The sequence below is a fragment of the Schistocerca piceifrons genome, chromosome 4, assembly GCF_021461385.2.
Source record: "Schistocerca piceifrons isolate TAMUIC-IGC-003096 chromosome 4, iqSchPice1.1, whole genome shotgun sequence".
NCBI classification, from domain to species: Eukaryota; Metazoa; Arthropoda; class Insecta; order Orthoptera; family Acrididae; genus Schistocerca; species Schistocerca piceifrons.
In genome coordinates, this window is record NC_060141.1 from 132580776 (window position 1) to 132596043 (window position 15268).

Sequence of the window (15268 nt, forward strand, 5' to 3'; positions counted from 1 at the left end):
GAACTCAGTGTCATAATGATCATCTAATCAAAATGTAATATGAATCCTTTATTGGGAATTATAGCACAACAAAAGTTTGTGATTAACAGACCTTTTTTGGTCCAACCATTACAATTTTGACTTTAGTGCAATAGTATATACATTATAGTATACCTGTAAACTTTGAGGTTGGAGCTGTTGATTCACCTTTTACTTCTTGTGGTTTAGATAACCATAGCTCTATATTTCTGTAAAATTTCTAAATTTACCACAAGAGGATTTCAGATTAATGAAGCATTTACTGAAAGTCTCTACTATTGCCACTTGACTTTAGTTTGTTCATACCCATATTGTTGACAGTCATAAGAATTATGTGAATTTTCTGTGTTCGCATGCCTATGACAATTGTTTTGTAGTAATTATTGATAAGTAGGTGCTACTTCTGCCAGTGCTGTTTCTCAGGTCCTCAAAAATCAGTAAAAAGTAAATTGTTACTGAATTTGTTTAACCTCTATGGCAGTCTTCATTAGTTGTTTTTCAGGCACTAGTTGTCTAAGAATACCAAAAGATTTTTTGTTGTAGATGCAGAAAAAAAAGTTATTTAAGCTTGTTGAGCATCTCCTACTTCCTGCCCTTAAGACTGTGAAACCTTTTCTACATAGTAGTAAGCTTATTGAATTACATCTGATGTATATATTTGTAAGGTGAATTGATTATTGTGTTTTGATAATTGAATCTGGTGTTCATTAAAGTCAATTAAGGACTGGCCTGTGAGAATTGGGAGACAGAATAGTGACTAATTTAAGAATAGTAACTAACTTACATTATGTCTAGTGTCTAAGGACTCTGATATGCAGAACTGATCACAAATATCTTGGTGTACAATGCAGAGTACCTATAGAACAGGTTTTATGGTGCAAAGCAAACTAATTCTCACAAGAACATCTCCTTATGTTTTTCCAACTATTTGCAAGTATAGTAAATTACACTTAAACTCCATACTTATATTATCAACTTTACAAGCCTTACAACTCAGTCAAATTCCCCATTCTGCTCAGTTCTGTGCTTCAGTGCAGTCACAAATGACTAAATAACTAAGGGTTCCTTCAAAATATCGCAAAAATGTGAAAATAGTGTCCTTGTCCATTATTCTTTTCATCTTTTGTATTGAAAAGTAAGTCTATTCTTATTACAGTAATTTCTTCATGAATGTGAATGTTGCCTGAAATTATGACGCCTTGTTTTTGTGAAATTTCTTTATGCTGTTTTTAACTGTTACTCTGGTTGGATTTATGAAGAAATTGTCAGGTTAGTTTGAAAAATACCACAAACAAAAATAATGCCACTTCGTAGACAGATTTGTCTTGGTTACATACTTTCTACTCCCTATGAGAAGTAACCTCTCCCAAACCTCAAAATGTGTAATTACAGTGCAGTTGGAGTTTTTATTTCCACACATTTCAAAATTAACACAATTTGTATTTTTTTCCTCCAATAATCGGTAAAAAATGGTTCAGAAGCCTTATTGCTTAATTGGATCTGTTAACGAAATCTTCTTGTGGTGAATTTAGAAGCTTTGCAAAAATGTAGAGCTATGGTGTTGTAGAAATAAAGTTACAGTTCCTTCTTCTTCTTCTTCTTCTTCTTCTGCTTTTACGGCCTCATTGGACCACTTCAGTCAATCATTTCTGGTCCTCTTCTTTGGTATTTTCCCCTTCTGAGTGGCCCAGTATCTCTTCATTCGTTCCGATGCTTTACGTCGTTCCTTATCTGTAAATACCCTTTTCATTGTATGTCGTTTGTCAATTTTTGGTTTAAATCTTATTTCTGTGTCCCTCAACTTCTTTAAATTTGGCATTTTGTTCTGCAAATCATCCAGAGTTATTTCCAGTTCTTCCATATCCTCTCTTATTTCCTTAAGCCATCCTCCTTGTTGTTTCAAATTCCAGAGTTTCTCAATAATTTTCCTTGATAATCTGGTTTCTGGTGTCCTCAGAATGTGACCACAAAAAGAGATCCTTTTCTTTCGTATAGTATCAGTGATGGGCTCCAGTTCTCTGTATACCACTTCATTTGGAACTATCTGCCATTGCCCAGCTTTTTGATATTTCTTATTTATGCATGTTCTAGCAATTCTTCTCTCTACTTTTAAAATTTTGTCAATTCTGTTTTTCTGGGTGACTTTAAAAAGAGTTTCACTTCCGTATGTAACCTCTGGTTGAACCACCGTCTTGTAATGTTTTAATTTTGTTTTAATTGATAGACATTTTTTATTGTACGTAGACCATGTTAGTTTTTGAGCTTTTATCATTTTATTAGTTCTTGCTCCCCATGCAGGTTTCTCGTCCAATTTGTGTTATAATTTCACCCAGGTATTTAAATTGTTTCACTATTTTAATTTCCCTATTATTCACTCTGATGTGATCTGTTACAAGTGGATCCGTTACCATTATTTCAGTCTTTTCAAATGATATCTGGAGTCCTAATTTTTGTGCTATATTTTGTAAGCTTGTTATTTGTTTCGTGGCTTCCTGAATATTATTAGCTAGTAATGCTAGGTCATCAGCAAATCCCAAGCAATTTAGGTTTATTTTATCTTTCTTAGTTCCAATTTTAATATTCATAGGATTTTCCTTGTACCATTCTCTCACTACATATTCAAGAGCACAATTGAATAGCAATGGTGATAAACAATCTCCCTGTCTCAACCCTGTTTTAATCGTAAATGGTTCAGATATTTCTCCTCTAAATTTTACTTTGGATTTGGTGTTTGTTAAGGTTAACTGTATCATTTTTATTAATTTAGGATGAAGTCCAAAATTCCTTAATATTTTCATCATTGAAGATCTATGGATGCAATCATACGCCCTTTTGAAATCTACAAAGGTTATGACTAGTTGTTTTTGCCTTCTTTTGTAGACATCCATAACTAACTTCAAGGTGATTATCTGTTCTGGGCAGCTTCTCCAGGATCTAAATCCTCCTTGATATTCTCCCAGTTCCAGTTCTAGTTGATCTTTACAGCGGTTGTATAGTATTCTTGACATGATCTTATACGTGCAGTCCAAAAGGGAAATTCCTCTATAGTTGTCTGGATTTGATTTTTCTCCTTTCTTATGTAATGGATGTATTATAGCAGTAGTCCAATTTTCTGGTAATTTCTCTTCATTCCAGATTTTTACTATGCATTGGTGTAATGCTATCTTTACTGGTTGTGCTGCATATTTCCAAAGTTCAGCAAATGTTTGATCTTCTCCACTTGCTTTGTAGTTTTTGAGTTCTTTCAAAGCTCTGTAGACCTCATTAATTGTAGGTGGATTTATATTTTCTGCTGGTGTTTTAATTGAGGTTTCTGTGTTTATCTGAAGAAGTTCTGGGGGATCTTCACAATTTAGTAACTTGTTAAATGTTTCTGCTAGAATTTCTGTATTCCTTCATAAAGGAACAAATTCCTCATTTTATTTTCCCTCGTTTTCAGGTAGTCCAGAATAAAGTTTAGTATTTGCTTCGAACTGCTGTTCATAGGTGGCAGAGCTCTTGTAGGGATTTCCCGCCTGCCCCCCCTCCCCTCCCCCCCCTCCTCCTCCTTGGAAATTTGTATATTCAGCTGTGGTCTTAGGACAGACACCATTTTCATGCCAATTCTCCATACACACAGACAGATACCACTGAGCAGTTGCCAGCTGAAGAACAATATAATATCCCTCCCACCCCCAACGCCACTGGTGTTCTATGATTATGAACAATGGTTAGGTGCATTGCAAATTCTACAGATATCTCATTCGTGAAATTAGACAAGAAATAATAAATGTGCATAATAAAAACACTTCAGTATTAAGAGCGTTTTGTGTAAAGTACAGTATTTGATATCATTGAATTTGAAATTTATGCACTCAAGAAAGAATTTCAAAATGCTGCATGCAGTTTTCTGTTAAGGACTGCAGCTGTGCCATCTAACTTCTTGTACAAATTCCTGTGAAGTTACAAGTAATTTTGTTTAAGTTTGTCGAAATGTGTAGTCCTATCAGCCACACCAGTGTGGTTCACATTGGATTTATGAAGAAATTGTCAGGGTGGTTAGAAAATAAACTACAAACAAAAGTTATGACACTTTGTAGACAGATTTGTCTTAGTTACATGTTGGACTAAGTTTTTCAAGCACCATGACTTACATTTGCACTTTCTCTTAATTTTAGGTAATTTTATTTGTCAACTCATGTAGTGGTAATTGTGTATGCCTTCTTACAGTTGGTGCAGCTGTTTGTGTTAGTGGGGTTGGAGCAAATCCAATAATCAAACATTGTGATATCAGCGATTGTGAAAATGTTGGCCTGTATGTGACTGATTATGCCCAAGGAACATATGAAGACAACGAAATTAGTAGAAATGCTTTAGCTGGAATTTGGGTGAAGAATTTTGCAAATCCCATAATGCGAAGGAACCATATACATCATGGCAGAGATGTTGGCATCTTCACCTTTGAGAATGGACTTGTAAGTATGCTTCACAGATGATCTCTCAAACCTGCAGGAGGTAACTCCTGAAGTTTGATGTTATGGTGTGCTGTTCTGTTGCTGTGGAAACATTGTGCAGATAAGTATTAGTTGCTTCATATCCTATGTAGTTTTTGGAAGAATTTAAATTGCAGATTTAATCATGGGAATGAAGCTTCATTGTAACTGAAAACACCTTCCCTCAATCATAGACCTCATTCTCATGTGTTATGCTGAGATAAATTGGTTGGTCCATGACCAGTTGGCTTGTGATGCAGTGGTAGGAGAAAAAGATGGTTTCAGTAAATTGGAATAGAGCATTCAAAATTGCTTTATTGACTTAATTTCCCATTTAAAAATTAAATGACAAGTACTGAAAAAGAGAAATACTCAGATACAGAAATACCTAATATCAAAGTCATTAATAAATAGTGCAGCAACAAGAATGCGGATAAAATGCCGGGTGTGCTAAGCTGTGGTGCAGAAGAATTTAAAGTTTACTTACATCATTTTGGAAAATATCATTTGATATCAGTTGTGCTTGTTTCTATGATTGGAGGAGCTACTGAGCATATGAGTGTAAACGATAATTGTTTACAACATACTGCAGTGGTTGTAAGGTGCCACTCTTCATGTTATTTGTTGATTTGTACTTGATTATATCTGACTGCAGTCTGGTTGGTCGGAAAAGTAGTCAGTTTTGGAAGGCGAACTGAGTCCTAAGATACACGTTGCGATTACTGAAGTTCTGACCATGTGCCTACAACGCTTGTGCTATCTATTCTCTCGCACTATTGTATAAACCAGTCCCTTCCAAAATATTCTAATAATAATGGAGAGGTTGCAACATGAGAATATTTTGTATGACAGTTAATTTGTTTCGCTTTAATTTCAAGTGTCATGACGCTACTTGTTCTCATTTGAGCTTGTATGAATTTACAATTGCCGATTCCTTACCTTATGGTGGTCTTTTAATTATGTAACAACTCTTATGATATGAAATTAGTCATTTACTTTAGAATTATTGTTTTAACTATGACCACTTTTCTCACATACGTAAGTGTCCTACTTGCGTTATGGTTATGGCGTGGCTGACTAACTCCTTTGCACCAAATGATTTTTAGGTGCCCACCTGTCCATTCTAAACTACAAGGTATCCCTGTCAGCAATGCCAGGGTAGCGAAGAAGCTTGAGGGTAGATTCAGTCTGTCAAGTACAGGATCTCAATATATGTGCTTTTGCGTCCCTCAACTAATCATTTCCAAAATCTGCATGAAACAACACTTTTGGAGAAGAAAAACATTAACTACTAAAAAGAAAATCCTCTGATAACTGAAAGTGGCAGTGGTGCCCTCATAGCTCAGAAACATATTATATATATAATAGAGGGAAACATTCCATGTAGGAAATATATATCTAAAAACAAAGATGATGTGACTTACCAAATGAAAGTGCTGGCAGGTCAACAGACACACAAACAAACACAAACATACACACAAAATTCAAGCTTTCGCAACAAACTGTTGCCTCATCAGGAAAGAGGGGAGGAGAGGGAAAGACGGAAGGATGTGGGTTTTAAGGGAGAGGGTAAGGAGTCATTCCAATCCTGGGAGCGGAAAGACTTACCTTAGGGGGAAAAAAGGACGGGTACACACACACACACACACACACACACACACACACACACACACACACATATCCATCCACACATATACAGACACAAGCAGACATATTTAAAGACCAAGTATGTCTGTATATGTGTGGATGGATATGTGTGCGAGTGTATACCCGTCCTTTTTTCCCCCTAAGGTAAGTCTTTCCGCTCCTGGGATTGGAATGACTCCTTACCCTGTCCCTTAAAACCCACATCCTTCCTCCGTCTTTCCCTCTCTTTCCCTCTTTCCTGATGAGGCAACAGTTTGTTGCGAAAGCTTGAATTTTGTGTGTATGTTTGTGTTTGTTTGTGTGTCTGTCGACCTGCCAGCACTTTCATTTGGTAAGTCACATCATCTTGGTTTTTAGATATATATATATTTCCTTCCAGAATTTATACTTCATACATACCATGTCTTATCCATTCCTATTGTTTTTCACTTTTACAAAGATATGTTCAGTTTCACTTTGTATTTTGTATAGTATTATTCAGACATGAATAACTCAAATTGAAGATTGCAGTGATGTTTCGTTTCATAAAAATTCTTCACACCACCTTTTGTTATTCACTTGAACCAAATACTCCACATCAGGTTAGTATATAATAAAATAGGTGTTTGTCTGACAACAAATCTCAAAATCAGTAAACTTTACCAAATTATTCAATGTCATAAACATGTCCCCCCTCCCTCCCAAAGTGCCCCTTCCTATGCCCTAAAGCTACCATTGCTTATCTTAATGCTTTTGGAATCTGATAAACATGAATGACACAATTAACAAGACATAAATTGAAAATGTCAACTTGCTGAGAAAGAATACCACAAAGAAGAAGAAAAATTAAATCGTGGAACACTGCTGTACTTTACACTGTGCAGGTGAATGTACAGGGAGACACTGATGCAGCACCTTGCACTGTTGGGTTGCAACATGTAACAGCACATCAAGCTGCGTGAGCCTCAGCTTCTAGCAATTTTTCTGAGGCCACTCGCATCCGCCGTGGCACCCAATGGGGGTCGCAAGTACTGGGGTTGCTCTTTCTATCTTTAAATCCATGTGATTTAACGCAACATTGTAAATAAGTGGCTGCATTTCTGAATATGTCCCAAGTGACCTGTTTTATCGCAAACTGCTAAACTACATATACTGTTAATTTCTAAACATTGTCTATTATGAGAGTCACAATAAACGCCCATAAAGTTACATAGTCAAATACAAGGGTTGTCCACAAATTAAGTTCCGTTTTGTTATAAAAAACAAATGTGTACAGGTACAGAAAAAGTATTGTACAAAAATCTACACTTCCTGTGATAGAAATCCCATTTATTTTGTTGATGATTTCTTCCCATGTAAGCTCAATTTGCTCCTTCCTCACTGTTTGATAATGTACCACTTTGGTTATTATGTGCTGAAGTTTCTTCCTCTACTCTATCTTCACAAGCCGCTAATTGGTATATTCAGAAAAATCTTGTATTACTGTCGTTTTGTCATTATGTTTTATTATTTTTTCTCCTTTTATCCATCATAAAACCTCACTTCATTCCTCCCACAATCTTTCTCTGCATTTTTCTCCGTCGACCAATCGGAGCCTATAATGACTTCCTCATGCAAAATAGGCCCATCTACAGTGTCCATTGAATATGATTCTCCTTCTGTTTCAACTTTAAACATTACCTGTCGGTTAACTGTTTGCCCCATTCTCCTATAGCTCCTTTTATTTTGAACCCACTGATGTGTAAACTCGGTATTTCATCTTCCCATTTCAATAATTCGTTATACATGTTTGCTGTTTGCATAAGCTGGCTTCCCAAGTTGCCTAATTATGTAGTCACATGCTCATATATTTTAACCTTGATTATAGGAATGATTACGGCCTTGTCTTCCAATGTAACATCATCTTCCAAAAGTCCCTCTTGTTTGTCACTTAATTTTTCTGCTTTTATTGCGTAAATGTTTTTCTCCCCTTTGCTAGTTGTTTGAGACCCCTTCATATACATTTACCCTTGGACAATTCTGAAAAGGTTGTATGTTTCCCATTTTCTCATTCTTGGCAAGTTTGTGCCAATTCTTGGCCTCCATCCTTTGTATCTACCTTTGCACTCTTCTTCCTCTCGTCCACTTGGCCCTCTCTCTTCGTGCTACATGAAAGCATACCCACTGCGTCCTTGGCCCCCTTATGTTCATTTGTTTTTTTCTCCACTCTTGTTCATTGCGGATCCCATGCTGCAATGTTGCATTAGTGAAGTTCTCTTTACACTTCCGGCTACCTACCCTTGTGTTCTAATTGTGCAAATATAATCCTGGCTTGTTCCACAGAGTCAATTGTTCCTATTAAGTGACGATGTACTTTGCATAGTAATCTTTGTACCGCTTATCACACCACATTTCTCTCATTATAGGGTGTGTCAAGAAATTGATTTCTCTCCAATTCCTTTTCTAAGAACTTACTGTAAGTTAAAACCATTCTTCTACTATATGGATGATTGCATATAGAAATTAGAGTACCTCCTGATTGCTCAGTGACCATTATTTCTTTAGGAACTTTTTTTCTTTCGAATTCTGCATACTTGAAACTTTCTTATTACCATGTGTCCCAGTTACGTGCTTTGTCATCCATTTGATTTGACACGAGAAATTTTTGCTTCCTGTGAGATGGAATTTACTGAATTTGTAACTGGTTGTAAATTCCATTCTTGGCCTCTATTGCCTTTTGGCCACTTGCTGACTTCGCTTCACTCTAAAATTTGCTATTGACTACCTGTTCAATCTGTTGTTCAGTGGTTTATTGTACTTCATGTACTCCTGCTAACACTTGTTTAGCGGCTTCTACATTCTGTTCGATCTCCTTATGCTTTTACTAGTTTCTTCTTGCCTTCTTTTTTTTATGATCTCATGCTGCTGTCTCTGATCTTCCTTTATTTTCTTAATTGCTGTTTCTTGTTCCCTAGTTGTGTTTTTTATTTCTTCATTTAATTTCTTTTGCTCTTTGTTCCTTTCTTTATTCTCTCATCCATGCTTTCCTTCCACATTTTAAAAATTCTTTGACATTCTGTCTCTAATTTTTATGAATTTTTTGTATTGTTGATGACTCAATTACTTCGACATATTGTCTACTATCTTCCTTTTGTTTCCTCTGCGTCTTTTCCGACACTTACATTAATTGTTTAAAATCGATGCCAGTTCCTGCTCTTATTTTTATCACTCCTGTGAACACCTCATACCCACTAGCTTTTTGTTATTGATATGCAAAAACTGATTGCATTTACAATTCAATCTAAACTTAATACTTATAAGCACAGAAGTTTTGGAGCATGGCCAGACAAGCCACCTCCATCACACTTTAAGAATGTACTTAGTCACTATGGATTGCTATTGGAGTGTATGTTGTTCTAACCTTCTTGAAAAATCCAGTTAAATTGGCCAAAGACAGGTTTTGATCATGGATCTTCTGCCATCACAGAGTATATACGACCCGGGAAAAACCCGGGAATTTTTCGGAATTCCGGGAATTTTTGATTGTTTTAGCTTTCAGGTAAATTTTTGTAACTTTGACTGCAGAAATGATTCTCTAGTGAAGAATGTTATTGTATCCTGCTACTGGAGAATGATACTGCAGCAATAAAATATAAACAAGAGGGAAAAAAATAAAACTTAGTGGCAAAGGAAATGTGCAATTTACGACAACAAAACACCATGCACGCACAAGCGTCTGCAGATAGCAAAAATATGTCAAAGGCTGTAGGGTGCAGACTGCAATTCTTTGTCACAATAAACTGCTTGCTATGAGCATGATGTCACAACTGTTCACATTAGGTTCGTTTGACCAGTTGCCAGCGGTCTGTTGCGCGTGCGCATTTGACTCGCGTATAAGCAGTACCTTCTCCCGCTTCCCGCTACTTGAAGTTTGGCTGTTAGCTGGATAGAACACCAATATAGGTTAGCTGTATCGGTAGTAGCAGCTAGCAGCCAGATGCCAACGAGAAAAATTTTTCTCACACGCCGTAGGTGCCAGATTCGCACTTGCACAAGTTGTCTGAGTTGTAGTGGGGACGGGGTTAGTCTCCACGTGACCTGTGTTTTCGTTAAGTGATTTCGCTGCTTCTCTTTGTGTACAGCTCCCACGTCAAATGAAAACAAAACAGATTTCTATGACCGGGAGCTATCAAGTGAATTAAAATACATTCACATAATTACGGAGGGCAAAAATATATTATTAATTTCAGTTTTCTGATTTTATTTTCTTTCCAAGTTTGTGGCAGTCAAGCATTAATCGCCTTGCAGAAGAATGAAGTTATTTTTGCAGGTTTGCTAAAGAAATTCTGCTGAGGCAATCATTTTATTTGAAATGAAGTGTTTCATTCTACAGTATTGGCTAGTTCCAACTGTTCGCTGAATTTCAAGTGCACGTTATCATCTTCTGCCATGTATGGCATTATGCCATAATAAAAAAACCAAACGTGAGATCATAGAGTACTGGTACTCCAAGAAAATTTACTCCCAAAAACCACACTGAAAAGCTTAATATCAGATGGGACCTACTTCATTGTGAATCTGGAAAAAGCCAATTTGCACTTAAAGCCGAATTATGCATTTTAGTATGGTTTACGATGATGCCCTATTTCTTTTATGGTGTAATGTAAGCTCTCTTAGTGCTTTATACACACGAACATGCGAGCTTCCTACACCACTGCAGTTGCACACGCACAATGCTGTGTTTTCTGGCACTCTCTGGCAACTGGTAAATCGAAACCTATTTCTAACAGTATTGGTTAGAAAAGCATTACTTTCAAAGTAAATTTCTTTTTATGCAAGATGAATTATGTTACGTGTGAGAAAGTGGGATGGATATCTAAATCACAGAGCGTTCGAAACTGAACAGTTTGAGGACCAGCCACTTACAAGAATTTCGAGCCGAGGCATTTATGTCATAGTTTTAAATTTACTGGCACATTTTGTGTGATGTATCTTAAAGTATAACACACACAAAAAAGATCAATATTACATGTGAAAGCTTAGCTTCTATTGAAGCGTGTTAATCTTAGAGACCAATATTATATGTGAAAGCTCAGCTTTTCTTGTATATACACGGTTCTGTGTACATTAATGTAAACCGTTAACCTTTCCTCTTGTATGTTCGCGCTATGTAACCAGTAATCTTGCTATTGGCTGACTATAACACGTGTCCTATGCTCAGAATAGCTGCTGTCATCGGCTGGCGAGATCTCATGGCTTGAGATATTACTCACTGACAAAAGGGACATCACAACCTCGGTTGCAACGCTCCGGAAACTAATGCGCTGTGTTTGGTGCAATTCGAAGTTATACTTTCGTAATACGAAAATATGCAGCTTATATGTTGCTGCAAATCAAAAGTCTTTCCAAAACTTCTCTCCTTTTTTTTCTTATTAAAAGTCGCTCCAAAACTTCTCTGCTCCGTCCTTTTTTTTTTTCTCTCCGGGAAGTTCTACGCTATTATATAAAACATTAACCATTCAAAGGATTGATAAGTTTTACAGTTCCGAGGGAAAATCTACGGAAAACCTACTGTCACTTAGCACAGAAAAAGTGTATTTTCGCCCGGGAAAAAGCATATTTTTTAAACGGGATATCCGGGAGAAATCTGGGAATAATCCAGGAATTTTTTTCCTTGTCCCCGTAACACCCTGCATCACGATGACAGGGCTTTCAAGGCAATCAGAACAAAAAGCATTTCATGAGTATTACAGATTCCGGATATTCGAGCATCCATTTTAGCAGCCCGTGTTTGATCTTGAATAAGATTTTGCTCTCCACAAAATTAGAAGCAGCTATTCAGGTCCCCCCCCCCCCCCCCCCCCCCCCCCCCCCCCCCCCCCCAAACAAACTTGATCATATCAAAAAAATATCCATTGTAGTAGGTTTTTTCAAAGTTTGCTCAGAATATGGCTGTAGCGAATTCTGCACAGTTACCAATTGCTTGCCATAGTCAGTATGGTCTCCAATATTCTTCCACGGATACATTTCAGACATCTATGCTGGCTTTGAGTATCATACAAAAGAGACTGCACTTTCTGAAAACCTTCAAAATATGTACAAGTGCTTCATAAAATTGGCTCTGCAACCTATTCTAAAGAGAGAAATAACTACAATACTTTCCACATCTGCAAGAAGAAGCCTTTTGATGCTGATCTCCATAATGTTCTACCATGTGGAAGGTCACTTTATCACTGAATAATTGCAGCAGCCTACATCCATTTGCACAGACTGGGGTTGGTCATCCTCTACCTTCCCCCCCCTTCCCCCTCCCCTCCCCTCACGCACGCACACAACACACACACACACACACACACACACACACACACACACCACACTTCGTGTCCAAACTGTTTATTGTTCATATTCCAGTTCCGTACAAGGCTACATTCAAGACCTCCAGATAAATTCAAATTTACCTTTGATAAACTAATTTTCCCTTTTCATGGAAATATTTACCTTGCTATTGCCAATCTGCATTTTATATTCTCTAGGTCCATCAGTAACAGTTATTTTACTGCCTAAACAGCAAAACTCATCTACCACTATTGTTGCCTCACTTCTTGACATTATTCACAAAGTGTTGCCTGATTTAATTCAACTTCACTCCATTACCCTTGTTTCAATTGGGTTGATGATCATTGTATAACTTCTTTTCAAGATGGTATGTATATTCCATGTTAGAAGCCAAATACAGGGAAGATCAGTTTGAAATGCAGAGAAATATGAGAACATGCAAGACTATATGACCCTATATCTTGTTTCAGAAGATAGACCAAAGAAAGGCAAATTAAAAGTTACAGCATTTATAGATTTTGGAGGAAGCTTTTGACAATGTTGAATGGAATACACTCTTTGAAATCCAGAAGGTAGCAGGACAAAACACAGTTTAATGAGTCTCTGGAACCCAAATATTTTTACCTTAAATAGGCGTTATCCTTAAATGAGTGTTTTGCCAGAATACACGGATGGAGTGACTCATACTCATAATTCAAGCATGTTTAGGTGATATAAGTGCCATTTAATTGCAGAATTACCAACATCCTGTACTACAAATATAAATGCAGTAAATGTACAATTATCACACATTTCACAGAACACATTGTTTTTTTCCTAATCAGTTAGTCTTGTTTCTTCTGTGTTTCAGCATATTTTAGTGAAAGAAGTAGGCAATACAATTTGTTGACATAAGTTAGAATTGATTCAACTACTCCAGAAGAGGAAAAAGAAATTCCTGACAGTAGGAATTCTTTGCAAAATAACAATGAAACTTGATGTAACGCCCTGCTTTTATTTCTTCTTATTCATTATTGTCATCACCAGCTCATACTTACACTCTTTCATAAGCATTTCACTTGCATAAATCTCGAATATAGCAGTCGAGATGTCATCCTTATCAACAAACACTCTCAAGGGATGTCGCATTTTCAGAAATACTAGTTTCGCTGCTCCAATTTTCTTCTGGGTCAATGTTGTCTTCAATAGCACCTGATACACTGCAGCTCACCTCTGTTGATGAATTTAAAACACTGTGTTATTACAGAATTCCAGGCAGCATTAAACATTTGCATAGCCTTTACAACACAGTCTGATCACTTCTTTCCCTGATCACTTCCTTCCTTCCTTCCTCTCAGAGAATGAGATAAACTTCTACACAACTGCTGCTCTGTATTTGGCTTTAACAAAGCATATTATGCCCAGGTCCAGAGACTGCAGACAACTTGTGCTGTTAGGGAGAAGGAAAAACAACATTTACATTCCTCAGAAATGGTGTTGCCTTGGGATGTATAAGGTATAGGTAAATAATAAGTACAATTTTCGTTCCTGCTGCACTCTCCTGGCATTTAATGCCTGAAAGTTGTAAAGATTACTGACATCTCCAGGGACTGCTTTTGTTCTCAGAAGTACCAAATATAATATGACCCTTTTTTTTATGTTTCTGGAATTAATTTTCCCGACGTTTACTACATTTTTTATCGCTCCTGTCACATGTTCTATGTCCACAATGTTAATTCGCTTCCGATTTTCCGTCAATATATCTATAGTTTCCCACAATTTACGCTTTAGGAAAAAAAAATCGCGAAGAAAAACTGACGTAAAATGACACTGGCCGTCAAGTAGTGTTTACAAACATTAGGTGGTTTAAGTTTCTTGACAGCAGGGTGCTCTGTTCGGGGATTTGAATTGGTAAACATGTAAAAGTTGGAACTATTAGCACGGATCTCCTGCCACTGCCAAGCTCTACTGTGCATGCGCAGTTTCGTGATTGTTGTGATCGTCAGGATACCTTTGTTCAACCATATTCACTGTGTTTTGTCATTACACCACTTGCAGTGCTAGTTGACACCTTCACTAATTTTGCATTGCTCAAATGTTTTTTGGCTTAAACAAAGTGCCAATTATATATTTTTTGATGCTGAGCAAAACGTGTTTTGAGAATGCAGTCTCATTGTCGGGTGCAGTATTTATGTATGTATTTGTTTGTGATGTTACACAAACAATGTGAGTGATAGTGTGTGTGTGTGTGTGTGTGTGTGTGTGTGTGTGTGTGTGTGTGTGGAGGGGGGGGGATGATGATGTGTGGTTTTCTGGTTTTCTACATAACTGAGGAGGCACAGTACTTAATAACTTCAGAAGGATAGAAGGATGACCACAGTGCAAGAGACGCAGAACAACACATATGCGAACCACGGCACAAAATACTTATGTAAATATTTGAACTTGACAGTGAGATAAAATTCTTGAAACACTTCTTGCTAAGCGTAAAAAGATATATAACTCGTGCAGTGTTTCATTATTTAAGTAATGAATGATAACTGCAGGCTTTCCAAAAGAATTATGATATATGAAATTGAGTCGAAAACGTTTCTACTTACCTGACAGTTATTGGTTGCAGTTACATCAGTGGCTTTTATTAATTAATAAACCTTCACTAGATAATAAACAAGTCCCTGACAAGTATTGTGATGCCTATTATATACATATATCTTACATAAAGTGTGAAAATGTAAGGGGATAACTTACACATAACAGTTACAGCTTAAAACATTATTTCCCACATTTTACATTTTCCTGCATTTTGCAACATTTTTTTGAAGTCCCTTGAAAAGTTTAAAAGCGGGGTTTCACTGTAA

General features: G+C 36.8%; 1 protein-coding gene across 1 annotated transcript in view; it reads left to right on the plus strand.

Moving 5' to 3' along the window:
• LOC124794741 (F-box only protein 11) overlaps nt 1-15268 on the plus strand; it is a 59474-nt gene that overhangs the window by 16020 nt on the left and 28186 nt on the right. Inside the window, exon 5 of the mRNA XM_047258348.1 lies at nt 4228-4472. Within this exon, the coding sequence (XP_047114304.1) occupies nt 4228-4472 (245 nt within the window). The remainder of the gene's footprint in view (nt 1-4227; nt 4473-15268) is intronic.